The sequence below is a fragment of the Eptatretus burgeri genome, chromosome 10 (genome assembly GCF_056783735.1).
Source record: "Eptatretus burgeri isolate ZD-2024b chromosome 10, Ebu_testis_v1, whole genome shotgun sequence".
Lineage (NCBI taxonomy): Eukaryota > Metazoa > Chordata > Myxini > Myxiniformes > Myxinidae > Eptatretus > Eptatretus burgeri.
The window spans coordinates 52,750,527-52,776,197 of NC_140970.1; the positions used below are offsets into that span (position 1 = coordinate 52,750,527).

General features: G+C 45.6%; 1 protein-coding gene across 1 annotated transcript in view; it reads left to right on the forward strand.

Moving 5' to 3' along the window:
* The first annotated feature begins 3,091 nt into the window (after nucleotides 1-3,091).
* Nucleotides 3,092-25,671, forward strand: part of LOC147018574 (guanine nucleotide-binding protein-like 3) — a 78,594-nt gene continuing 56,014 nt past the window's right edge. The window contains exons 1-6 of the mRNA XM_085898363.1: nucleotides 3,092-3,201; nucleotides 9,766-9,824; nucleotides 12,956-13,093; nucleotides 13,281-13,391; nucleotides 14,932-15,006; nucleotides 15,118-15,186. Of these exons, the coding sequence (XP_085754489.1) occupies nucleotides 3,189-3,201; nucleotides 9,766-9,824; nucleotides 12,956-13,093; nucleotides 13,281-13,391; nucleotides 14,932-15,006; nucleotides 15,118-15,186 (465 nt within the window). The 5' untranslated portion in view covers nucleotides 3,092-3,188. The remainder of the gene's footprint in view (nucleotides 3,202-9,765; nucleotides 9,825-12,955; nucleotides 13,094-13,280; nucleotides 13,392-14,931; nucleotides 15,007-15,117; nucleotides 15,187-25,671) is intronic.

The following is a 25,671-nucleotide window of genomic DNA, read 5'->3' on the forward strand; positions in this document are numbered from 1 at the left end:
CCCCTCCCAGACCTACCAACTCTCCCCCTCCCAGACCTACCAACTCTCCCCCCCTCCCAGACCTACCAACTCTCCCCCCTCCCAGACCTACCAACCCTCCCCCCCCCTCCCAGACCTACCAACTCTCCCCCCCCTCCCAGACCTACCAACTCTCCCCCCTCCCAGACCTACCAACTCTCCCCCCTCCCAGACCTACCAACTCTCCCCCTCCCAGACCTACCAACTCTCCCCCTCCCAGACCTACCAACTCTCCCCCCTCCCAGACCTACCAACTCTCCCCCCCCTCCCAGACCTACCAACTCTCCCCCCTCCCAGACCTACCAACTCTCCCCCCTCCCAGACCTACCAACTCTCCCCCCCTCCCAGACCTACCAACTCTCCCCCTCCCAGACCTACCAACTCTCCCCCCTCCCAGACCTACCAACTCTCCCCCCTCCCAGACCTACCAACTCTCCCCCTCCCAGACCTACCAACTCTCCCCCCTCCCAGACCTACCAACTCTCCCCCCCTCCCAGACCTACCAACTCTCCCCCTCCCAGACCTACCAACTCTCCCCCTCCCAGACCTACCAACTCTCCCCCCTCCCAGACCTACCAACTCTCCCCCCTCCCAGACCTACCAACTCTCCCCCTCCCAGACCTACCAACTCTCCCCCCTCCCAGACCTACCAACTCTCCCCCCTCCCAGACCTACCAACTCTCCCCCCCTCCCAGACCTACCAACTCTCCCCCTCCCAGACCTACCAACTCTCCCCCTCCCAGACCTACCAACTCTCCCCCCTCCCAGACCTACCAACTCTCCCCCCTCCCAGACCTACCAACTCTCCCCCCCTCCCAGACCTACCAACTCTCCCCCTCCCAGACCTACCAACTCTCCCCCCTCCCAGACCTACCAACTCTCCCCCTCCCAGACCTACCAACTCTCCCCCCTCCCAGACCTACCAACTCTCCCCCCCTCCCAGACCTACCAACTCTCCCCCCTCCCAGACCTACCAACTCTCCCCCCCCCCTCCCAGACCTACCAACTCTCCCCCCTCCCAGACCTACCAACTCTCCCCCCTCCCAGACCTACCAACTCTCCCCCCTCCCAGACCTACCAACTCTCCCCCCCTCCCAGACCTACCAACTCTCCCCCCTCCCAGACCTACCAACTCTCCCCCCCTCCCAGACCTACCAACTCTCCCCCTCCCAGACCTACCAACTCTCCCCCCTCCCAGACCTACCAACTCTCCCCCTCCCAGACCTACCAACTCTCCCCCCCTCCCAGACCTACCAACTCTCCCCCCCTCCCAGACCTACCAACTCTCCCCCTCCCAGACCTACCAACTCTCCCCCCTCCCAGACCTACCAACTCTCCCCCCCTCCCAGACCTACCAACTCTCCCCCCTCCCAGACCTACCAACTCTCCCCCCTCCCAGACCTACCAACTCTCCCCCTCCCAGACCTACCAACTCTCCCCCCTCCCAGACCTACCAACTCTCCCCCCTCCCAGACCTACCAACTCTCCCCCTCCCAGACCTACCAACTCTCCCCCCTCCCAGACCTACCAACTCTCCCCCTCCCAGACCTACCAACTCTCCCCCCTCCCAGACCTACCAACTCTCCCCCCTCCCAGACCTACCAACTCTCCCCCCTCCCAGACCTACCAACTCTCCCCCCCTCCCAGACCTACCAACTCTCCCCCCTCCCAGACCTACCAACTCTCCCCCCTCCCAGACCTACCAACTCTCCCCCCTCCCAGACCTACCAACTCTCCCCCTCCCAGACCTACCAACTCTCCCCCCCCTCCCAGACCTACCAACTCTCCCCCTCCCAGACCTACCAACTCTCCCCCCTCCCAGACCTACCAACTCTCCCCCCCTCCCAGACCTACCAACTCTCCCCCCTCCCAGACCTACCAACTCTCCCCCTCCCAGACCTACCAACTCTCCCCCTCCCAGACCTACCAACTCTCCCCCCCTCCCAGACCTACCAACTCTCCCCCCTCCCAGACCTACCAACTCTCCCCCCTCCCAGACCTACCAACTCTCCCCCCTCCCAGACCTACCAACTCTCCCCCTCCCAGACCTACCAACTCTCCCCCCCTCCCAGACCTACCAACTCTCCCCCTCCCAGACCTACCAACTCTCCCCCCCTCCCAGACCTACCAACTCTCCCCCCTCCCAGACCTACCAACTCTCCCCCTCCCAGACCTACCAACTCTCCCCCCCTCCCAGACCTACCAACTCTCCCCCCTCCCAGACCTACCAACTCTCCCCCCCCTCCCAGACCTACCAACTCTCCCCCTCCCAGACCTACCAACTCTCCCCCTCCCAGACCTACCAACTCTCCCCCTCCCAGACCTACCAACTCTCCCCCCTCCCAGACCTACCAACTCTCCCCCTCCCAGACCTACCAACTCTCCCCCCTCCCAGACCTACCAACTCTCCCCCCCTCCCAGACCTACCAACTCTCCCCCCTCCCAGACCTACCAACTCTCCCCCCTCCCAGACCTACCAACTCTCCCCCTCCCAGACCTACCAACTCTCCCCCCCCCTCCCAGACCTACCAACTCTTTTCCCTGATCACCCCCACGGCCCCACCCACTCGACTCGGTCGTTTCGCTCCCTCGCTCCGCGGGCCCTTTTGGGATTTTAAAGGATGGATGAAGGGCCAAGAACTGGATTTCCTGAGAATTTGATTAAGTTCAAGGACGGTCTAAAAAAGGTCCACCCTTTTATTATTTGCGTACGTGATAAATACATGGTACATTATTCAGTGTTGCATTATCTTATTAAAATGTAACAATAATGTAGCAGCGAGCGGTTATTATGTTTCCGAGTGCAAGAAGCCTCATCGAAATAAATTACACTCCAAAAGCACAGAAGGTCGGCGAACGTTGGGTTCGAACTGATGTCATGTATCCGGAGGTCCGGAGGTCCGGAGGTGACAAATACTGATATGTTTGCGATCTCAAGGGAAAGTCGAAGTTATTCGGAGTCGTTTCAGCAACAAACCGACACGGTACTGTGTATCATTTCTTCGATAAAAACCACCCCATAAAACCTGCATAAACAAAAACAACAACAAACTCATTTACGTCACTCTGACGCGATCGGTTTTACGGCATTATTTGGTTTTACGGCATTATTTGGTTTTACGGCATTCCGATTTACGACTCTCCTCGTTACCCTTCGCACGTGGTTCATCATGAAGCGACCGAGTATGCCTTTTCTCAATTTTTATCATCATTTGCCGTTATCTATGAGTTTATGTGGATTAATGTTACTTGTATTATACTGTCACGTTTATCTCACAACGTATTTCATGAGATATTCGATTGTAATTCCCTTTGTCTTGTATGGTTTTTGTTTTGTTTTACGGTCCTGCCCGGGGCCTTGCAGGGTAGCGTCGAGGTATGTACGCTCCCTCGTCTCTGAACTGCCCAAACTGGGTTGGAATCCCGACCCAGCTATAACCTGTCATCCATGCGTGTGCCGTCCCTCGGGTGGACGTTAACCCAGGCGAACCATTTCCCACCATTAGTTAGGCCTAAGTCACATTTGCTCTACGGCGAGGATACGGCGGCCGTACGCCCTCTGAATTGACAGAAACGTGCGGCGGCCGCAGAGTTTCTGAGGTGGCCTCAGGATGGCCCTTCGCCGTATGGCTATATTTTACAGGCCGTAGGGGTTGCCATGGAATTATGGCGTGGAGTTATAACTTTTTTCATTTCTACGTTTGCCGGAGCAATTCGACAAGCCGGAAAAAAAAAAAAAACTGGTAAGAAAAAAAAAAAACCCACTCGTTACCGTCCGTCTGGCCGCACGTTTGCCTTAGGGTCCCCCTGTGGGAACCTTGCGTCTCCCTAGAAAATTCTATGGCCGCCGCAGGAATGCCCTAAGGTCACCCATGCGACATCAAATCAAAGACCGTATGGCACCCCCACGTTTTCAGTCTCCACAATTTCTAAATACGCCGTGCGGCCCCCCGAAAAATAAAAACATATGTGACTGCTACATTGTGTGACCGTGGAAATACTACGGCCGCCGTATAATTTCTAGTGGCCATATATTTTGGAGACCCCACGACCGCCGTGGCAAATGTGACCTAGGCTTTAGTGGACGTTAACCCAGGCGAACCATTTCCCACCATTAGTTAGTGGACGTTAAACCAGACGAACTATTTCCCACCATTAGTGGACGTTAAACCAGACGTACCATTTCCCACCATTAGTGGACGTTAAACCAGACGTACCATTTCCCACCATTAGTTGGTGGACGTTAAACCAGATGCACCATTTCCCACCATTAGTTAGTGGACGTTAAACCAGACGTACCATTTCCCACCATTAGTGGACGTTAAACCAGACGTACCATTTCCCACCATTAGTTAGTGGATGTTAAACCAGATGCACCATTTCCCACCATTAGTTGGTGGACGTTAAACCAGGCGTACCATTTCCCACCATTAGTGGACGTTAAACCAGGCGAATCATTTCCCACCATTAGTGAGTGGACGTTAAAGCTCTCTTTCGTGAAGACTGCGAGCAAATGGCGGAGAGCTGACCAAATTCCAAATTGTTGCTCCGATCTAGGTGGGCATCAGGTCGCGCCGCACCACCCTTAAGAAGTGATGTAATCTCCCAGGCGAGTGCTGCGTGTGGAGGGACGGTTTCCCCTTTCAAATTCGATATATGCTATGACGATGGTACAGCTTCGATTAGAGTATGTGCATCTTTTAACTCGTATTGCTTGCTGTTGTATGTGACAGTGGATTCTATGGTTCCTTTGGGGGGGGGGGGGGTTGGTGGAGGTTACACCTTCAGTTCTTCCTTTCTATTACCAAAAGTGAACGTAAAAACACGTCACACGTACATGAAGTACGTACCAATAACAGAGATGTATTTAGTATTCTCAGTTGCAGATCTAAATGACAATGCCACTCTCGGGTCCTACCACAACATGCCGGTGTTCTGGGTCCTGGGGAGCACCCCGGATGCCGGAGATTCCTCGAGGATTGCTCTGTTGCTAATGGTCCACAGCGTCATCTTTCCAATTACATTCTCACGTTTCTGACCATAAAATGATGAAATCTTGCCAACATTTTGGTACTTTTTGAGGATAATCCTGTTTTTTTAAAAAGTAAAATTTCTTTGACCAATATTTTAATTAGCAACATGTCTTGGAATATGACATGGAAACAGATAAAAGTAGAACAGCACTCTGTAGAGCGCATACCTCCGACATGTTGAACAGTTTACATTTTGTATCCACTGATGGGTCGGATCTGGATCTGGATCCGGACCTCAACCAAAATCAAATCGGCTTGTTCTTGTCAAATAACTAACGCATCCACCAAGTTTTGTCATAACTCGTCCACAACTTTTTGAAATATGACATATATTGTTTTTGGTCCTTTCCCTCAATTGTGAAAAATCACTTTAAAAATTAAATAAATTAAAAAAAACACAATTCTGAGATATGCTACACATAGTTTTTTGGCCCTATTTCTCAATGGTGAAGAATCTCATGAAAAAACGTTCCAGTAGCCGGATCCGGAGCTTCACCAAAATCTAATCGATTCGTACTCATCACGCACCCAACCAACCCATCAAACTCCGTTCAAATCCGTCCATAACTTTTTGAGATATCCTGTTCATAGACTCACACAGACGGGTGGAAACAAAGCTCCGTCTATCTTCAGTGGCAGAGGTAATAATGCAAAACTTGATTGTGGCATTCCAGAAACTACAGTTGTTTTTGGGTTTTTTTTCTAATTTGAAAATTTGCTATGATCTGTGTACTTGTAAATTTTCCCTTTGAACTTAACATTTATTAAAGAGTTCATCATTGAAATTAAACTTCAAAATTAAGAGTTTGAACGATTCGGTACGTGGCCGAGTTCGGAATACAGGCTAAAACCATGCTGGTCATACATAAAAAAAATATTTAACAATTTCAATGCTAATCGGGGATATTTGAATGCAGCGCTGAAAATCCAGCAGGTACATGCTCGCCTTGTGGAGTAATTGTTTCATAAACAAAGGACAGACAGGATGAGAAAAGGGAACATATTCGTAGCACCGAAACCTTGGAGTATGTATCACATGTAAATAAAACGGTAAAAACATACTTGTGTCTTTATCATGCTTCTCCTCGGAAACAAATGCCTTAATGAGACTGACTTCACAGGATCGCTTCATCTTTTATACATTTACTTGTTCTGTCCAGTGGTTCAGTCATGCATGGAAGTCAAACACACAAACGGATTCTTCTCATTATATCTGAACTGATTAATCGACACTTTATGATATATAGTATCGTTAATCAATGCTTTACGATATACTGTCTGACCCCACTATTCGTGGATTCACTGTTCGCGGACCCCGTGTATTCTTGGGTCATAAAGTGTGACCTGCTTCAACATTTGTGTATTCGTGGCTTTTTATTTGTTTGTTTATTTATTTGGAACACTTCAGGACTGGTCTCTCATATCTACATGGGAAATTTGAAATTGACCAACTTCACAGAATTACATTAGAAAAGTGCAAAAACAGATCCCCTTAACTACAGCCCAAATAGCTTGCTGTACTTCCATTCATCGGCAAGGTCATGGAATCCATCATCACATTTGGCATAAAATCATTCCTTTTCTCCAACAGCCTCATCTCAGATCATCAATTCGGATTCAGACCTGGTCACTTTACCTTGGACATACTGCTTCAACTCTCCCAACAATGGATCGTGGCCTCAATGTCAGACATGAGATCATGGCCGTCTCTGGAAATATCTCACGCTTTTGATAATCTGGCATCCTGCATTTCTCTCCAAACTGTCTGCATATGGATTCCAAGGCCAACTCTACTCTTCGATTACTGACTTCCTCCACTCTCATAGTCAACATGTAGCTCTCAGTGGAACCCTTTCATTTCCTCTCCCTGTCAAGGCTGGAGTATGTTAAACCAGGCGTACCATTTTGTATCGCTTTCGTATAGGCATACCAGTAGTTCTGGTAAAACTACTCAATCACTATGCCTTCCTGTCCAGGCTGGAGTTCCTCAAGAACGTGGCAGTGTTCTGATGTTATTCCTAATCATCATCAATACTCTCACTCGCTCTGGAAAATCATCTTTATCTCTTTGCTGATGACTTCACTCTCTGCCATGACATAGGTCATCCTGACAGACAAGCAGCAGCCTATGGCTATTCCCTTCATTCACAGGTCAGAGATATGGGTGGGTCTTTGTATATATATATATATATATTGTTGTGGTTACCAAATTCGCAAACCACCATTCAGGTCCCTTAGGTGAGATATCTCGGTAAGTATATGTGTAGTTAGGCCCAAACCCGTTGTCTAGTGGGAATACATGTCATTTATGCGTGCTGCGACTCTTCAGGATAGCCGTTTTTCTTTTACTATCTTTATTTTGGACCAACCGCCATTGTTACCACCACCAACCACAACATCAACCACCCACCGCGGCGCCGCTTCACGTCACACCTCGCAACCGTCGCATCGCCACCGTTCTTGCGCCGCTTGTGGGTACCGGTGTTGGACTCGTGCAGGGCGCGCGCCGAACAGCGTGTACAAAATCACGGATTTTCCGCTCCAAAATCGGATCAAAAACGACACACGCCCACCTTTGTGCCGTCCAATCGGTGAGCGAGGGGCGATTTGGCCCCGCCTCCAGGGCGTTGGAGGGCGATCGCTATATGCAAATTTATGGATCAAAATGCATTCACGCCCACTTTTTCTCGGGCCAATGGGGAGCGAGGTGAAAGGTCGAAGGTAGGGGGTCAAAGGCGAAGCCACGGGGCTTATATAAGCGACCGCGTTCGTCAGTAGAGCAGAGTTAAGACTTCGCAGTCGGTGGAGTTGGGAAGAGGAAGAATTTGTTGTTGGTCGTCGTCGTCGTCGTGTGCGTTGGAGTCGGAGCGAAGAGGATGGAGCTGTGGAGAGGCGGCGAAGGCAGACGAGGGGGTGCTCGCGTCGTGCCGGGAGCTGCACACCAGGGAGGCCGACGGCGCGACCTGGTCGAGGTGGAGACGCTCGTCGCGGGACTCGAGGCAGAGTAAAAATCCTCCTTTCCCCCGAGCATCAGCAACCCCCTCCTGTTTCCCCCCGCGCTGAGATAGTGCGACCAAGGGGGCCCCTTTTCCCACCCCCTACCAGACACTGTCCGCGAGGCCCGCGGAGTTGAGGCACCATCGCCGCTCCGCGTCTCAACACCAGACGGGTAGGCCCGACCCGGTCTCGGCCTCAGGCCCGCCTCATCCTTGAGGGTATTCTTTTTCTTGGTTTTGGATATGTGTTGTCGGCGCCGTCTGTGAAGTAAAATTGTATAAGTGTTGCCGTGTGCTCGCGTAGTCGGTATTAGATCTGCATTGTCGCATTTGCTTTTTGTGTAAAATTGCATTGTGTTTCTTCTTCTTTTCTATGTGCTTTTGGTGGAATTGAATATGTGTGCTTTCCATTCATCGCGAATAAATGTGCTTTGTGTTGAACTGTTTCCCGCTTCGCTTCGTCATTTCTTTCATTGAATCCTCATCTTGCTTCACGTAAAGGGTTGGTAGTGGGCTGAATACGCCCGATAATTAATCGAACCGTCGAGGCCGACGATAACACCGCTCGGTTATCCCGATAGTACGGAACGGGTCGCTTAAGTGGCCCGTGTCCGAAGTCGACCTGCGGCGAGGTGCGATCGCCCGGTCTACCCTCCGTGTGGGTACTTAGGTAGGTCGAATTTGGCGAGCAACCCTATCCCACGCGGGGGCTGATTGGCTCGATCGCGGTGAGACCAAAAGGTCCACCCGTGACTGGTTCCCGGCGTTAGTCCGAGAGGGTCACGACTGGATTGTCCGTCCGGTGGGCGACGCGCCGCGATTCGAGTTACGTGGCCGTCAGCACGCCGGCGGGCGCGAATCCGTAACAATATATATGTGTGTGTATAACTGTATATAACTAGAATATAATTGTATTCCATATATATATATATATATATATATATATATATATATATATATATATATATATATATATATATATATATATATATATATACACATACAGTCATGCGCCGCATTACGGCGTTCCGGTCAACGACGGACCGCATATACGACGGTGGTCCCATAAGATTATAATGGAGCTGAAAAATTCCTATCACCCAGTGATGTCGTCGCTGTCGTAATGTGTGTATACATACATACATACATACATACATACACGCATATTATAATAATTATGATTAATCGACAACACTTTGCTCCATTCACAATATGGAGAACCAAGAACAAAGGCAGAAGAAAGTGCCTGGTCGGTGAGTGTTTCGCGTCGTCTTGGGTCGCCTGGGCTCGTCATGTGGAAATAATTAAATGTAAAATCTAAGAACCACCCCCCCCCCCCCCCCCCGTGCACAATGGAAACTGTTTGTGATGATCGACATGAAAATATTCCTTTATTCTTCTTTTTTATTATTTTTATTTTTTTTACTCGATCTATGGAAATGTGATGCAGATATGCACAAATGAGCGACATCCTGCTTTATTGCGTAAATACCGGTATAACGTCTTCTTTGGTGCTTTTTCTTTTTGTTTTACGAGCTTCCTTGGTTTGATATAACTTGCTGGTATCCCAGAAATGCACAAGTTTAAGAAGGCTTTGTAATGATTTGTATTCGAGTTATTCTAATCTGAGGTTGTTGTTTTCCTTAAATATATTGAAATGCTTTTTGTGGGGATTTGTGTGCACTGCAATTTATTTATTTATTTGTCTTTTTGTGCAGAGTTGAAAAAGGCGAGCAAGCGGCTTACATGTCGTAAGCGATACATGATCGAGAAAAAGGTGAGATTGAATTTATTTACCTGCTTTTAATTCTTGCCAAGAGATAATTGCCCATCGTTGTTTGATCATCCACCCATCATTAAAGGCACCGAGGGTTATATTTTGAAATATCAATTGACATTGCAAACCTAATCGGGAATACTTCAATACAATTATTTTATTGCAGGAACACTGCTTTATTTGTGGATGTGAAGTATATTAAAGTCAGGAAGAATGAATTGCTCTGTGATGTCAGATTGTGTAGTCGAAATAAGGGCTTCACCTGGCAAGCTGTTAAAACATTAAGATGGGTACATTGCTCTCAGGATTGTAAGAGTATCATCAAGATAGACTTAATTTTGTAAGCACTTGGTTGATCATCGTGTCTTGAAGTGATCGGATTGTTAGATTTTGATGGATTGATAGGATTGATTTTAAGATTTGATTTGATTGAATGATAAGATTGATGCTCTTTGTTTTATCATCAAGATAAACTAAACCCAGAATCAACAAGAAGGGCATTCGGTAGAGCTCATACCTCCATCGCGTAATGTCTGATCCTTGAGAACATATCGGGCCCAATGCATTTTTGAGATATCGTGCTTGATATCGTTTTTCTCTCAATGGTAAAGAACTAATTCAAAAATTAAGAAAAAGAGCGATCAGAGATTGCAGGCCCTTGCCAGGACTTCTTTTGAATGGTGAATTTTTTTTCGGTTTTAGGGTAAATCCAATATGGCTACCAAACTACGTGACCTTTGACATCATATGTGTGACCGTTTTGTTCCTCATGGACAGGCGGTCATACGTGTAAAGTTTCGCCTCGATCTGTTCAGCCACTTCAGCAAAGAAGATTTTTGAAGGTTTTCTAAGAAAAACAATATGGCTGCCGAATCATGTGACCGATGACATCATGATATGTTTTTTTTCTATGGACTATTTTATCTCGAGATGACCGTCAAAATTTTTCATACTGATCGGATGTGGTGTTCTACATATGCAATTATGACATAACGAGAGCACCTCTGATATCATAAAACAAGTCATACTCATTCCAAATGAGGAGTACTTGCCATGTGCCAAGTTTCATTTTTTACCTTCGCAAACTTTGTTGCGAAGGTTATGTTTTGATTGCTGTGTATTTATTTATTTGTGAATATGTGTGTTTGTTACTTACGAAATCTTACTTACGAAATCTAAAGATTCGTTAGCGGTTTTGTTAGCGGTTTGTTACCTTTGTTAGCGGTTTGGGTCAAAGGTCAGGGGGGTCAACGACCTTTATTATCATAACGCGATCAATTCTTGTACAATTTGCATCTAAGTAGATTCAAAATGTTTACAATTCAATTCCCTATCCTGTGATGTGTAATATTTGATATCTCATAATGTGACCAGTTGTCATCAGATTGACTTGACACCGACACCCAAAAAGGTCAGGGAGTTCATACAGATATTGTACAATGTATGTGAATCGGTGTCAAACAGCAGGAAATTTAATGTTTTTAAGCCATCATAACACTTATGAGATGGCAGATGTGGTATCGGATTAAATACCCTCGCAATCAACGGTTTCTGGGGGGGGGGGGGGGTCAAAATGTAGCATTGGCGAAGGTATGTGCTCTACTGAGTGCCCGTTCTAGTTTTTCCTTGGTACGGTTTCAGAGATACAGAGGTCCAAAGTTTTTCTGTTTTTCCAATATGGCTGCAACACCATGTGACCCATGGCATCATAATTATCATTAAAACATTCGACATGAGTAGTCGCACCAATCTTGAAAAAGTTGTCTCAATTCGACAAGTGGTTCCGGAGAAAAACACAAAAGTTCTGTGTGGACAAACAAAAACTTTTTGAGATATCCTGCACACACACAGACAGAGGGGTGAAAACGTAACCTCCTTCACCTTCGGTGGTGGAGGTAATTACCATCGTCTCTCATTCAGGATTCTTTCCATACTGCCCAGTAACTGTACATTGGTAACAAAGGAGGTTTATTCACGATCCAGTTGAGGGAGTAAGGTGACCGATAGAAGGAGAAAACCAAATTTTTTGAGAATTGACGAGGATTGAAGGGCATGTCCCACAATATGTTAAACTATTGGATGATAAAATGTACAAAAGAGGATAATTATAATACAAGTAAGTTGGACACTTGAAGAGGCCATTTGGTCTGTCATGCCTGCACTAACCCCATTAATTTAATTAATCAAAGTTTTTATTTCATTTCACAGTGGGGTCGGGTAAATGTAACATCGAATCGCCTCCATATTATCAGAAATGTAAATCTGTTACATGTACCCAGAGTTTGTACACCTGTTAGAATGTTAAATTAACATTATTTAAAAGTGCTGGAAACTTTTGGTGCTTTAAATATAGCATTCTTTTGAACAGAGGATTTTACGGATGTTTGTTCATTTATTATTATTAATACTCGCAGAGCACCTGCCCTACTTTAGGTTAAGTATTTCACGTTAGACTTGTGGATGATGTCAGGTCAGCTGTCCAACCAATGGTTGAAGAGCGTATATACGTACATGCATACATAATCACATACACTTGCTCCATTATATATAGATTGTACAGTAGAACTTCTTTTTTCCAGACATTCAAAGGAAGACCCATTATTCGCAAAAATAAATGGTGAATTTTTAATGATGTAACTTTGCTCTAATTTTGTACTTTCAGAGGTTTGTGGTGTTTTTGTCACTTGTTCCTCTCAAGACTTGTATGCAAAAAATTCCGGAGAAAATTGGACGTTTTAAAGCGGTTTGTTGAAAGGCTTTGTCATCAAACTGAGCCAGGCCGGGTTTCGTGGCCAACCCAATGCAAAACAACAAGTTGCTCTCTTAAAGCCAAATACGTTTGTGAATATGTTGATTTAATTCACTCAAGATTGCTCTTTAAAATGTTTACTTGAGTTAACAGACACACAAAGTGCTTCAGTGAAAACCTCTATCAATAAATTTGAGCAGAGACATCAATACAACACCCCAAATGTGGAATTGATAACTATTTCCGGTTTATACGAACTGCCAAACTGGCAGGAGGGTCCTTGGACCCCCACCCCCCCTCCATTTGCATTTTATTTTTTAATGAGCATGTTACGAGTTTGTGTGGAAACGTTGAAATTCCATTGCAAGCTTACCTTGTACAGATTCGAATACATCGTCGGAAGGTGCGTAAGGAGGCTAAAGGAAAAGGTTTGAAAAAACGGAGGAAAGATCCAGGTGTGCCAAATTCAGCGCCGTTTAAGGAGGAAATTTTGCAAATGGCAGAAGAGCGAAAACGCAAGGTGAGGGATGATGCCAATATTTTTGTTCATCCCCCCCCCTCCCCATTTAGGTTTCTCTTGACATTTGGGATTTGCTGTGTTCGTGGGTTTCACTATAAACCTATTTCATTCAGCTCTGGTCCCTTTCTTAATTTTCCTTGTAAATTTTGTTTCCATCACCATGTTTTAACTTCTTTTCTTTTTTCAGTTTGAAAAGGCAAAGGAGCAGCGAAAGAATGCACGAAGGGAAAAAGTAAAACACCTGCGGTTGAGTAAAAAAAAGCTTTCAGCCAAAGACAAGTTGAATACTCCGAATAAGGTGACCGAGTTAAATTTAAAAGTAAGAGGTCTTTCCTTCTCATTATCCTCCTCCACCAATTCTCTGTCCATTTCTCCCCCCCCAAACTTCTTCAAATTGTATTACATAAAGTGATTGCCATATTCGGTTCATGCAGTTCCTCATCTGACCTCCTTTCCTTTACCGACTGCCACATGTGCTTTGACATTGACTGCAGTATTTCCAGGGTCATGAATATTAATGACCTGTTTTGTGCATATTATTTGAATTACTTTGTGGGACGACCTTTGAGATATATTAGGAATGTAAATAGTTTTTCAACGCGCTTGTTATTATATCGACGTACAGTATATAAAACAAGCTACAGAATCATAATCGGCACTGGCTCATTGCACATTGCAGAAGGCTGAAAGAGAACGATGTGCAAGACCAGATAAGAAAAGAGGAAATATCAAGAGAGCACTGATTTATCTGTGATGAGAACTTTGGCCCTGTCTCTTGGTTTGAAAAGCTCAGGACCTTGATCTCAACAGCATCCAGAGTAGAGAAGGGATATGGAAACGACTGCCTTCAAATGTCAACAACATGTTCTTGTAGTATGTACAAATGCCTTACAGGGCCGAACATTTTTCTTGGTATCGAGGAAGCGCTTTTAATCGTGGAGCCCTTGTCCGAGGCTTGCTTTGAACACAAATGGTATTTGACCGAATATGAACGACATGATGGAAAGCACAAACCTCATCGATGCGAGTTTGGGCGGAACAGGAATTAAGAACATGGGCATTATTTTAAAGCGGTTTCATGGTCAGCCAGAAACTTTTCCCGTTAATAAGTCGGTGTCCAGTGAAGAAATGTTTGGGTTCCTTCTGATTACTCCAATGCAGGACTGTACCTATTGGTCTTCCATTTGATTTGAATTGAATTTCATTTAATATTCATGAAAATGATGGGTCAGGGTCAGGTGTCCGATCAAAGTGGGACATCTTGGTACCCGGTGGTCATCACTGCCAGCAGTTATAAAATCGCAGTTGTAATTATGTCTCAAATTACATAACACCAGCACACAAAACTACACAAACACCACACAAAAGTTCTGGTGAGGGTCTGCAATCTCTGGTTGCTCTTTTTCTTGTTTTCTTCGTTATGGGTCCATGTAAGATGGTGGAGAGTGAGGTATGTATGGTGTCACCAATAAGAATGTGGGCAATCAGACAAGAGAGAACAGCAGTTTGTGGGCTATTTCACTGGAGAGAACTCGCATTCTTTATGGTTAGATGGGTTCGTGGTGGAGGAAATGTTCAATGGAATTACTTAAGACCGACAAACCACCTGGGTGATTATCAGATCCCCACTTTATGAGGAACTTTACAGTGAGGTCTGTGATGTTAGAACAAATCCTCTGATGGTTTTAAGCCGACAATATTAGACTTCGAAAGTGCTCTGGGGTATTTGGAGGGGGTTTGATGTTGGGGTGGGGGAGGGGAGAAGTATTTTTCAGCATTTCTATCTATATTCTTGTTTTCCATAGCAGGTATCATTCTTACTTATATTTCCATTGCAGCCACTGCAGAGCAAGCAGCTCAAAGTATTGCCTGGTCAGGATACTGTGCAGCGCAGTGCAAAAGAGTTGCAGAAGGTATGTTCTTTTGGCAAAGAAATCTCTTTTGCAACATTGAAATTGTTATTCTTCTGTTGATATTGGAATTTTATATTCTTTCCATTTCTCTTTCCATTTCTGCCCCTGCAGAGCAAACAAAAGCACCAAGTATTGCCTGGTCAGAATACTGTGCAGTACTGTGTGAAGGAGTTGCAGAAGGTAGGTGTTGTTGGAGAAGAGGTTATTGGTTAAAATACTGTTCTGTCAGGTCAGGTTATATCTGTGACCTGCTCCAGGTACCATGTAAACCTGTACTAACCTGTTCCATGGTCGGGTTGTCGGTGACTAAACCGTCTCCCCCACCAGGTTTTCTGGTGAGGAGGGTGTTTGGATATGGACACCCAGCAGGATTAAAAACAAAACCTGTCAAAGGGCGGAGGAGCGACTTGTGCGCCAACGGCCATCCATATCTCGTGCCCAACTGTGTCTGCGGACGTCCTCCTGCAGTTGGGTTACTTTTTTATCAGGAGGTTGGTGGCAGGATTTGCACTCTGGCCACCGTAAAACCGTTCATTCCGCAAAACGCAAAAAAATCTGAAAACCCACGCCGTGGAAGTACCTCCTGGGCAGCTCACCGGATGACGGGATTGGGGCAAAGCCTTCGGAACCCCCAATCTTTGATGAAAGGAGGGAAACCACGGGGTAACATCCCTGGGTCAGATTGCGGGCGAGTGTGTCGGAGTGGTGCTGAGGTGTCGTCCACCAGACGGTGGTCTCCTTGGGTTAACCTGAGGCGGTCCCTTCGGGTGTGTTCCTGGAATGTCCTATCCCTAAGAGAGGATGATCACGTGTCTCTGTATCATCTGAGCTCAAGCGTTTGGACATCGGTATTGCAGCACTCTCTGAGGATCGGAGACCGGATTGCGGCGAGATAATGGTGGGTGGTTACACCGACTATTGGTCTGTTCGCTCTGATGGTTACCATACCCAAGGAGTTGCTGTAGCTGTGTCCAATAAGCTGACCCCAATGATAATTGAGGTAACACCGGTCAACGAGCGTATTATGAGATTAAGGATTCGTCACTCCTGAGGTGTCATTTCCTTGGTCTCCGTTTATGCTCCGACTGAGGCGAGTGATCTCACCGTGAAGGATGCATTCTACGCCACGCTCGAGTCTGTGGTTGATCAGTGCCCCAGACGAGATACACTTCTCGTCTTGGGGGATTTCAATGCATCGACTGGAACTGATAGGGACGGTTATGAGGTGTGTGTTGGTCCCCATGGGTCAGGAACTATGAACCAGAATAGCACTAAGTTCCTTGACTTTGCAAGAAGTCATGGGCTTAGGGTGGCTGGTTCATGGTTTCAGCGCCCACAAGCTCATCGCTGGACTTGGTATTCCAACGCTGGCGGTGTGACAAAGGAGATTGACCATGTCCTCATTGACGGTCGTTGGAGGATGATCCAGAACTGCAGGGTCTACCGGAGTGCTCAGTTCCTCAATACTGACCACAGGCTTGTTGTAGCAACTCCAAAGCTGCACCTTAAATCCTGGAGAATGGTACCATCCCAGCCGAGGCTGGATGCTGGCAAGCTCAGGGATGAGAGAGTAGCTGAGGAGTTTGTGAACAGTCTGAGTGGAGATTTGGGGGGTCTGGGTGCTTTGGGGGGTCCTGAAGAGTTGTGAAGTGCCTTCAAGACCACCATCCTTGATGTTGCCGGTGGATGTCTTGGAACTCACCGCAGGGCAAAGAAGAATTTTGTCTCTCGAGGGACACTGGATACCATTGACCAGAGTCGCAGGGCCAGGCTGAATGGCAGAGCTGAGCTGTTCAGGGAGCTGAGGCGTAAAACTGTACGTGCACTGAGGGTGGACAAGGAGGCCTATGTGCGAGGAATCTGTGAGGGGGTAGAGCATCACCTGTGGACAGGTGATTCTCGTCCCGCTTACAGGGGAATTCGCGCATTGCGTTCATCCAAGCCCATCCCTCGGAGCACTGCAGTTAGAGCAGAGAGTGGTAGGCTCTTGACAGAGGAGTCTGAAGTGAAGGCCCGCTGGGCCGGTTACTTTGAGTGGTTGTACCAGGCTGATCCCCCAGCTGTCGAATTGGATGTCAGGGTGTTACAATCCCTGTTGCTGACCCTCGAATCAACTGTGGTCCACCTTCGCTTGTGGAATCACGGGCTGCGGTGAACCGGTTGAAACGGGGCAAAGCTCCAGGGATCTGTGGCATCCATGCTGAACTTCTCAAAGGTGGTGGAAATGCTGCACTCGTGTCGTTTCATGCAGTTTTGTGCTCTGCCTGGAACACAGGCATCATCCCAACTGACTGGAAGAGGGGCCTTGTTGTTCCTCTCTGGAAAGGGAAGGGTGATCGCCAAGACTGCAACAACTACCGAGGCGTGACGCTGCTCTCAGTGCCGGGCAAGGTCTTTGCTCGGATAATTCTTGATAGGGTTCGTCACCATCTGCTTGAGCACCAGCGTCCAGAGCAGTCAGGCTTTACACCAAAGAGGTCAACGATTGACCGTGTCCTTGCTCTTCGTGTCCTCACCGAATGCAGATGAGAGTTTCAGCAGGGGCTGCTTGCAGCCGATGTTGATCTCTCTAAAGCGCTCGATTCAGTGAATTGGGATTTCCTCTGCATGATTCTTGGTCTTCGTGGGGTGCCACCAAAACTGATCGATCTGATGTCTGAACTCTACTCTGGTACTGAGAGTGCTGTGAAGTGTGGTGGTACCATCTCTGACTTATTTCTCGTTGTTACTGGAGTTCGTCAGGGGTGTGTACTGCCCCCCACACTTTTCAGCACTTGTATGGACTGGATTTTAGGGAGGATGTCGGAGAGATCAAGCTGCGGTTCATCGTTTGGGAATGTCAAGATCTCAGACCTTGATTTTGCAGATGATGCAGTCATCTTTGTGGAGACTTTAGATATCCTTTTGGGGGCCCTCGAGGTGCTGAATGAGGAGTCAGAGCCGCTGGGATTACGGGTTTCTTGGGTCAAAACGAAGATCCAGGCTTTCAGTGACATCTTGGATGCTGCTGTCCTGCTTGTGTATGTTTGTGGTGAGGATGTTGAGGTCGTGGAGAGATTCACTTACCTTGGCAGTGATATTCATGTCTCTGCTGGCTGTGAGTCAGAGGTCAATAGACGTCTGGGTCGGGCCTGGGGAGTCGTGGATTCACTGGATCATGGGGTGTGGCGCTGCCGGTACCTGTGCAGGAGGACGAAAGTCTGAGTCTTCAGGTCCTTGGTACTTCCAGTCTTGCTCTGTGGATGCGAGACTTGAACTCTGACCAAGGATCTGAGATGGAGACTTAATTCCTTTGGTACCAGGTCTCTTTGGAGAATCCTTGGCTATCGCTGGTCAGATTTTGTGTCCAACCAGCGGTTGCTGAGAGAGACTCGGATGAGATTTGTTACCTGCATAGTCCGTGAGCGTCAGTTGCGGCTGTATGGAAATGTGGCTCGTTTTCCTGTTGCTGATCCTGCTCACCGGATTCTCTCAGCGAGGGAGTCTCATGAGTGGAGGAGGCCAGTGTGCCGACCACGTGCCTCATGGTTGCAGCAGGTTGACCATCCACAAACAATCTTTACACCATCTGACAGCTTAGCGAGTCAGGCATGTGACGATAAGCTTTATTGGGATGAAAAATAACTTTTAAGCACCATCTTTATCGAAAACACAACGCGGCCTACAACTAGACAAGGCGTTCTGCGCCATGGGCGCCAACACTGAAATTTTTAAAACAGCCGTAACTCGACGAATTGACACACAGATTCCGCCGAACTTACCTCGATCTTCCAAACTCACGCTCCGTCAACAATACCTATGGTAACCTTTCTCGAGTTATCATGTTTTGGATGTTTTACCTCACTGTGACCTTGACCTTTGACCGATTTTTGCCAAAATCTCATCAGCGTTTGCCATCACCCTCCTGAATCACGTGGTGTAATTTGACATTGGTAGCTTCTTCCGTTCTGGAGTTATCGTGCCTACAAACACTCAAACAAACACACAAACAAGCAGTCATAGACTGGGACTTACGAAATCGTCAACTTGACCTCTCACCTTGTCGAATAAAAGCTTTCTCTAGAGAAGGTAGCGGCACAAACCGGACGTTTCTCTGTACCAAAAGATCCACCAACAATCTTTACATAATCCGACGGCTCAGCGAGTCAGGCATGCGACGATAACCTTTAATGGGATAAAAATGACTTTTAAACACGGTCAGCGCGCACACGCAAAACCTTTACATGACTCAACGACGCGTCTGCTCGAGCGCACTGCATCATGGGACGACCCGTGACGCGTCGAGTGAAATATTTTTTATACAATCTTAAAACGTCTCCAAAACATCCGTTGATTTTTTTTTTTTTAAACCAGAATTTCGACAACCGAGTTTTAAGCGTCCTCAGCGATCGCAAAAACCGAAGACAAAATTAAAATCAAAGTTAAAACGAACTCGTAACGTCGAGCGAAGCAAAAATACTCCATTTCTCCACATTAATTTACGGAATTATGTTTGACCTCACTGTGACCTTGACCTTTGACCGATTTTGACCAAAATCTAATCACCACTAGCCATCATCCTCCTGAATCACGTGGTGTAATTTGACATTGGTAGCTTCTTCCGTTCTCGAGTTATCGTGTCAACAAAAAAACAAACAAGCAGTCATAGACTGGTACTTAGGAAATCGTCAACTTGACCTCTGACCTTGTCGAATAAAAGCTGTCTCTAGAGAAGGTAGCGACGCAAACCAGAAGTTTCTACGATGATTCTGAACCAAACCATCAAAAATCGAATGTTTTTGATATTTGACCACACTGTGACCTTGACCTTTGACCGATTTTAACCAAAATCTAATCAGCGCAAGCCACCACGCTCCTGAATCACGTGGTGTAATTTGACATTGGTTGCTTCTTTCATTCTCGAGTTATCATTTTTTGTATGTTTGACCTCACTGTAACCTTGACCTTTGACCGATTTTTGACCAAAATCTAATCAACACTAGCCATCACCCTCCTGAATCACTTGGTGTAATTTGACATTGGTCGCTTCTTCCGTTCTCGAGTTATCTGTATCAAACCATCAAAAATCGAATATTTGACCTCACTCTGACCTTGACCTTTGACCGATTTTGACCAAAATCTAACCAGCACGAGCCATCACCTCCTGAATCATGTGGTGTAATTTGACATTGGTAGCTTCTTCCGTTCTCGAGTTATCGTGCCCAAAAACAAACAAACAGAAACGGAAGTCATCAATATACTTACGAAATCTTAAGATTTCGTAAGTAACAAACAAACACACAAACAAACAAACAGAAATGGAAGTGATCAATATACTTACGAAATCTTTAAATTTCGTAAGTAACAAGCACACAAACAAAAAATAAGCAGTCATCGACTGCAACTTACGAAATCGTCAACTTGACCTCTGACCTTGTCTCATAAAAGCTGTCTCTAGAAAAGGTTGTGACGCAAACCAGAAGTTTATACGATGAATCTGTACCAAACCATCAAAAATCGTAACGTCGACCGAAGCAAAAATCTCCATTTCTCCACGCAATTATTTTATATTATATTATCAGTCACAAAACCGTAATATTCGGCCATCCACCAACAATCTTAACAGAATCCAACGGCTCAGCGAGTCAGGCATGCGACGATAACCTTTATTGGGATAAAAAATGATTTTTAAACACCATCTTTATCGAAAACACTGTCAGCGTGCACATGAAAAACCATACGTGAGTCAACAACGCGTCTGCTCGAGCGCGCTGCATCACGTGACGACCCTTGACGCGCGAGTGAAATATTTTTTTATACAATCTTAAAACGTCTCCAAAACATCCGATTTTTACCAGAATTTCGACAACCGAGTTTTAAGCATCCTTAGCGATCGCAAAAACCAAAGACAAAATTAAAATCGAAGTTAAAACGAACTCGTAACATCGAGTGAAGCAAATATACTCCATTTCTCCACATGAATTTATGGAATTATGTTTGACCTCACTGTGACCTTGACCTTTGACCGATTTTGACCAAAAGCTAATCAGCGCGAGCCATCACCCTCCTGAATCACGTGGTGTAATTTGACGTTGGTAGCTCCTTCCATTCTCGAGTTATCATGCCTACAAACAAACAAACAAGCAGTCATAGACTGGTACTTAGGAAATCGTCAACTTGACCTCTGACCTTGTCGAATAAAAGCTGTCTCTGGAGAAGGTGGCGACGCAAACCAGAATTTTCTACGATGAATCTGTACCAAAGCATCAAAAATCGAATGTTTGACCTCACTGCGACCTTGACCTTTAACCAAAATCTAATCAGCACGAGCCATCACCCTCCTAAATCACGTGGTGTAATTTGACATTGGTAGCTTCTTCCGTTCTCGAGTTATCGTGCCTACAAACACAAACACACACCACACACAAACAAACAAACAAGCAGTGATAGACTGGTACTTACGAAATCGTCACCTTGACCTCTGACCTTGTCGAATAAAAGCTGTCTCTGGAGAAGGTAGCGACGCAAACCAGAAGTTTCTACGATGATTCTGTCCAAAACCATCAAAAACCGAATGTTTGACCTCACTGTGACCTTGACCTTTGACCGATTTTGACCAAAAGCTAATCAGCGCGAGCCATCACCTTCTTGAATCGCGTGGTGTAATTTGACATTGGTAGCTTCTTCCGTTCTTGAGTTATCATTTTTTGGATGTTTGACCTCACTGTGACCTTGACCTTTGACCGATTTTGACCAAAATCTAATCAGCACTAGCCATCACCCTCCTGAATCACGTGGTGTAATTTGACATTGGTAGCTTCTTCCGTTCTCGAGTTATCTGTACCAAACCATCAAAAATCGAATATTTGACCTCACTGTGACCTTGACCTTTGACCGATTTTGACTAAAATCTAATCAGCACTAGCCATCACCCTCCTGAATCACATGGTGTAATTTAACATTGGTAGATTCTTCCGTTCTCGAGTTATCGTGCCTACAAACAAACACACACACAAACAAACAAACAAGCAGTCATAGACTGGTACTTACGAAATCGTCAACTTGACCTCTGACCTTGTCTAATAAAAGCATGAATCAGTCAGAAGCCCAAGGGGAGCTTGAATTCTGAATTCATTGTGGTCTATGATTTTACACTGTGGTTTGCAGATAACGAGTCCCAGACAAAAACTAGATTTCTTATAAAAATTCCATTTTTTTGTTTTTATTTTTTTTAAAAAGTGATTCAGTACCAGCAGGATATGCCAGATAATAGGTGTATTACTTTTCAGAAGAATCTGATAAAAGACTTAATATATATATATACATACATATACATACATATACATACATATACATACATACATATACATACATATACATACATACAAACATACATACATACATACATACATACATACACAGTGTGGAGAACAAGTATTTGATACACTGCAGATTTTGCAGGTTTTCCCACTTGCAAAGCACGTAGAGGTCTGTAATTTTTATCATAGGTACACTTCAACTGTGAAAGACGGAATCTAAAACAAAAATCCTGAAAATCAAATTGTATGATTGTAAAATAATTAATTTGCATTTTATAGCATGAAATAAGTATTTGATACATCAGAAAAACAGAACTTAATATTTGGTCCAGAAACCTTTGTTTGCAATTACAGAGATCAGATGTTTCCTATAGTTCTTAACCAGGTTTGCACAGACTGCAGCAGGGATTTTGGCCCACTCCTCCATACAGATCTTCTCCAGATCCTTCAGGTTTCGGGGCTGTCGCTGGGCAACACAGACTTTCAGCTCCCTCCAAAGAATTTCTATAGGTTTCAGGTCTGGAGACTGGCAAGGCCACTCCAGGACCTTGGGATGCTTCTGACGGAGCCACTCCTTAGTTGCCCTGGCTGTGTGTTTCGGGTCGTTGTCATACTGGAAGACCCAGCCACGCCCCATCTTCAATGCTCTTGTTGAGGGAAGGAGGTTGTTGGCCAAGATCTCGCGATACTTGGCCCCATCCATCTTCCCCTCAATACGGTGCAGTCGTCCTGTCCCCTTTGCAGAAAAGCATCCCCAAAGAATGATGTTTCCACCTCCATGCTTCACGGTTGGGATGGTGTTCTTGGGGTTGTACTCATCCTTCTTCTTCCTCCAAACACGGCGAGTGGAGTTTAAACCGAAAAGCTCTATTTTGGTCTCATCAGCCCACATGACCTTCTCCCATTCCTTCTCTGGATCATCCAGATGGTCATTGGCAAACTTCAGACGGGCCTGGACATGCGCTGGCTTGAGCAGAGGGATCTTGCGTGCGCTGCAGGATTTTAATCCATGATGGCGTAGTGTGTTACTTATGGTTTTCTTTGATACTGTGGTCCAAGCTCTCTTCAGGTCATTGACCAGGTCCTGCCGTGTAGTGTAGCTGATCCCTCACCTTTCTCATGATCATTGAGGCTCCACGAGGTGAGATCTTGCATGGAACCCCAGACCGAGGGAGATTGACTGTTATCTTGAACTTATTCCATTTTCTAATAATTGCGCCAACAGTTGTTGCCTTCTCACCAAGCTGCTTGCATATTGTCCTGTAGCCCATCCCAGCCTTGTGCAAGTCTACAATTTTGTCCCTGATGTTCTTAGACAGCTCTCTGGTCTTGCCCATTGTGGAGAGGTTGGAGTCTGATTGATTGAATGTGGACAGCTGTCTGTTATGTCGATAACGAGTTCAAACAGGTGCAGTTCATACAGGTAATGAGTGGAGAATGGGAGGGCTTCTTAAAGACAAAACTTACAGGTCTGTGAGAGCCGGAATTCTTACTGGTTGGTCGGTGATCAAATACTTATTTCATGCAATAAAATGCAAATTAATTATTTAAAAATCATACAATGTGATTTTCAGGATTTTTGTTTTAGATTCCATCTTTCACAGTTGAAGTGTACCTATGATAAAAATTACAGACCTCTCCTTGCTTTCTCAGTGGGAAAAACTGCAAAATCGGCAGTGTATCAAATACTTGTTCTCCGCACTGTATATATGTTATTCATCGCTGTTCCAGAATTTCAACAACCGGGTTTTTAGCGTCCTAAGCGATTGCAAAAACCGAAGACAAAATTAAAATCGAAGTTAAAACGAACTCGTAACGTCGAGTGAAGCAAAAAATCTCCATTTCTCCATGCAAAACCTGAACGTCACCCAACGACGCGTCTGCTCGAGCGCACTGCATCATGGGACGATCCGTGATGCGTCGAGTGAAATATTTTTTATACAATCTTAAAACGTCTCCAAAACATCCGATTTTTACCAGAATTTCAACAACCGAGTTTTAAGCATCCTAAGCGATCGCAAAAACCGAAGACAAAATTAAAATCGAAGTTAAAACGAACTCGTAATGTCGACCGAAGCAAAAATACTCCATTTCTCCACATGAATTTACGGAATTATGTTTGAACTCACTGTGACCTTGACCTTTGACCGATTTTGACCAAAATCTAATCAGCACCAGCCATCACCCTCCTGAATCACGTGGTGTAATTTGACATTGGTAGCTTCTTCCGTTCTCGAGTTATCGTGCCAACAAACAAACAAACAAACAGAAACGGAAGGCATCAATATACTTCTGAAATCTTTAGATTTCGTAAGTAACAACTTCCACACATCCGCAGTGCCAAGGTTGCCAGACGTACGGTAATTAACTTATTTGTACGATTATTTCAAGCAACTTTTTTTTTCACAGGCACTCCGCTCCGTGCTTTTCGCGACATGTTTCTGTGCTTTTGCCGTATTCTGCCCTCATAATGTCGTCCAACAAGTGTCAAAGTGATGGTGCTGAGTTTAGTGGTGTGAAGAGGAAGTGCCTTGCACTTACAATTTCAGACAAAGCTGAAATTCTGCAGAAATTAGATATAGGCGAGTTGGTGCAGAACCTGAGGGAGCGCTATGGTGTTGGTAACACCACTCTTTATGACATAAAAATTAAAAAGGCAACGTGATAAGTTGTTAGTTTTGCGCTAATTGTGATTCAAATGAGGACATTGCTAAACAGAACACCTTGCATGGAGCTAGTTCAGAGGGCCTCGATTAGGTTATTTATGCGTGGTTTAAAGAACATTCCAGTGAAGGCGTACCTATTTACCTTAAGGCATCATTCGGCTGCCATGCTGGTCTTGTGCGAAGGCAAAGACTTACTCGGAGTGGTCATATTCACGATTCGCATACCCTCCCAATAACTTTGCCTTCCCTTCAGTGTAAAACGACTAATGCGAAAGTTAAAATGATCGTCCAATCTCGAAAGATTGGAGCCAATGGTGTCATGGACCTTTGTAATGATGTCGGACTCATGCTTCAGGCCTTTGGTGTAAAGTGCAATTGGAATCTATCTGGGCTATATAACCACAATCTTTACTTGACAAGAAAAATATAAACACATTTTTTAAACTGGAACAACAACCTTCGACGTCAGAATGTCACCAGATATGCCTTCCCCCACATTATTTCATCATTATACATACTTGTACCAAGTTTGATTTAAATCCTTGAACCCAGATTTAAAATATTCAAAAATTCTGGCTGCCAGACCATACGTCCGATCAGGTTGAAATTTAGAACATTGTTGCGAGCAGGGGGGTCAGGTGAGAAGACCACTATGTGGAGGAAAGCTATGTTGGCTCCCACCAGACTCCCCGGAATTGTAG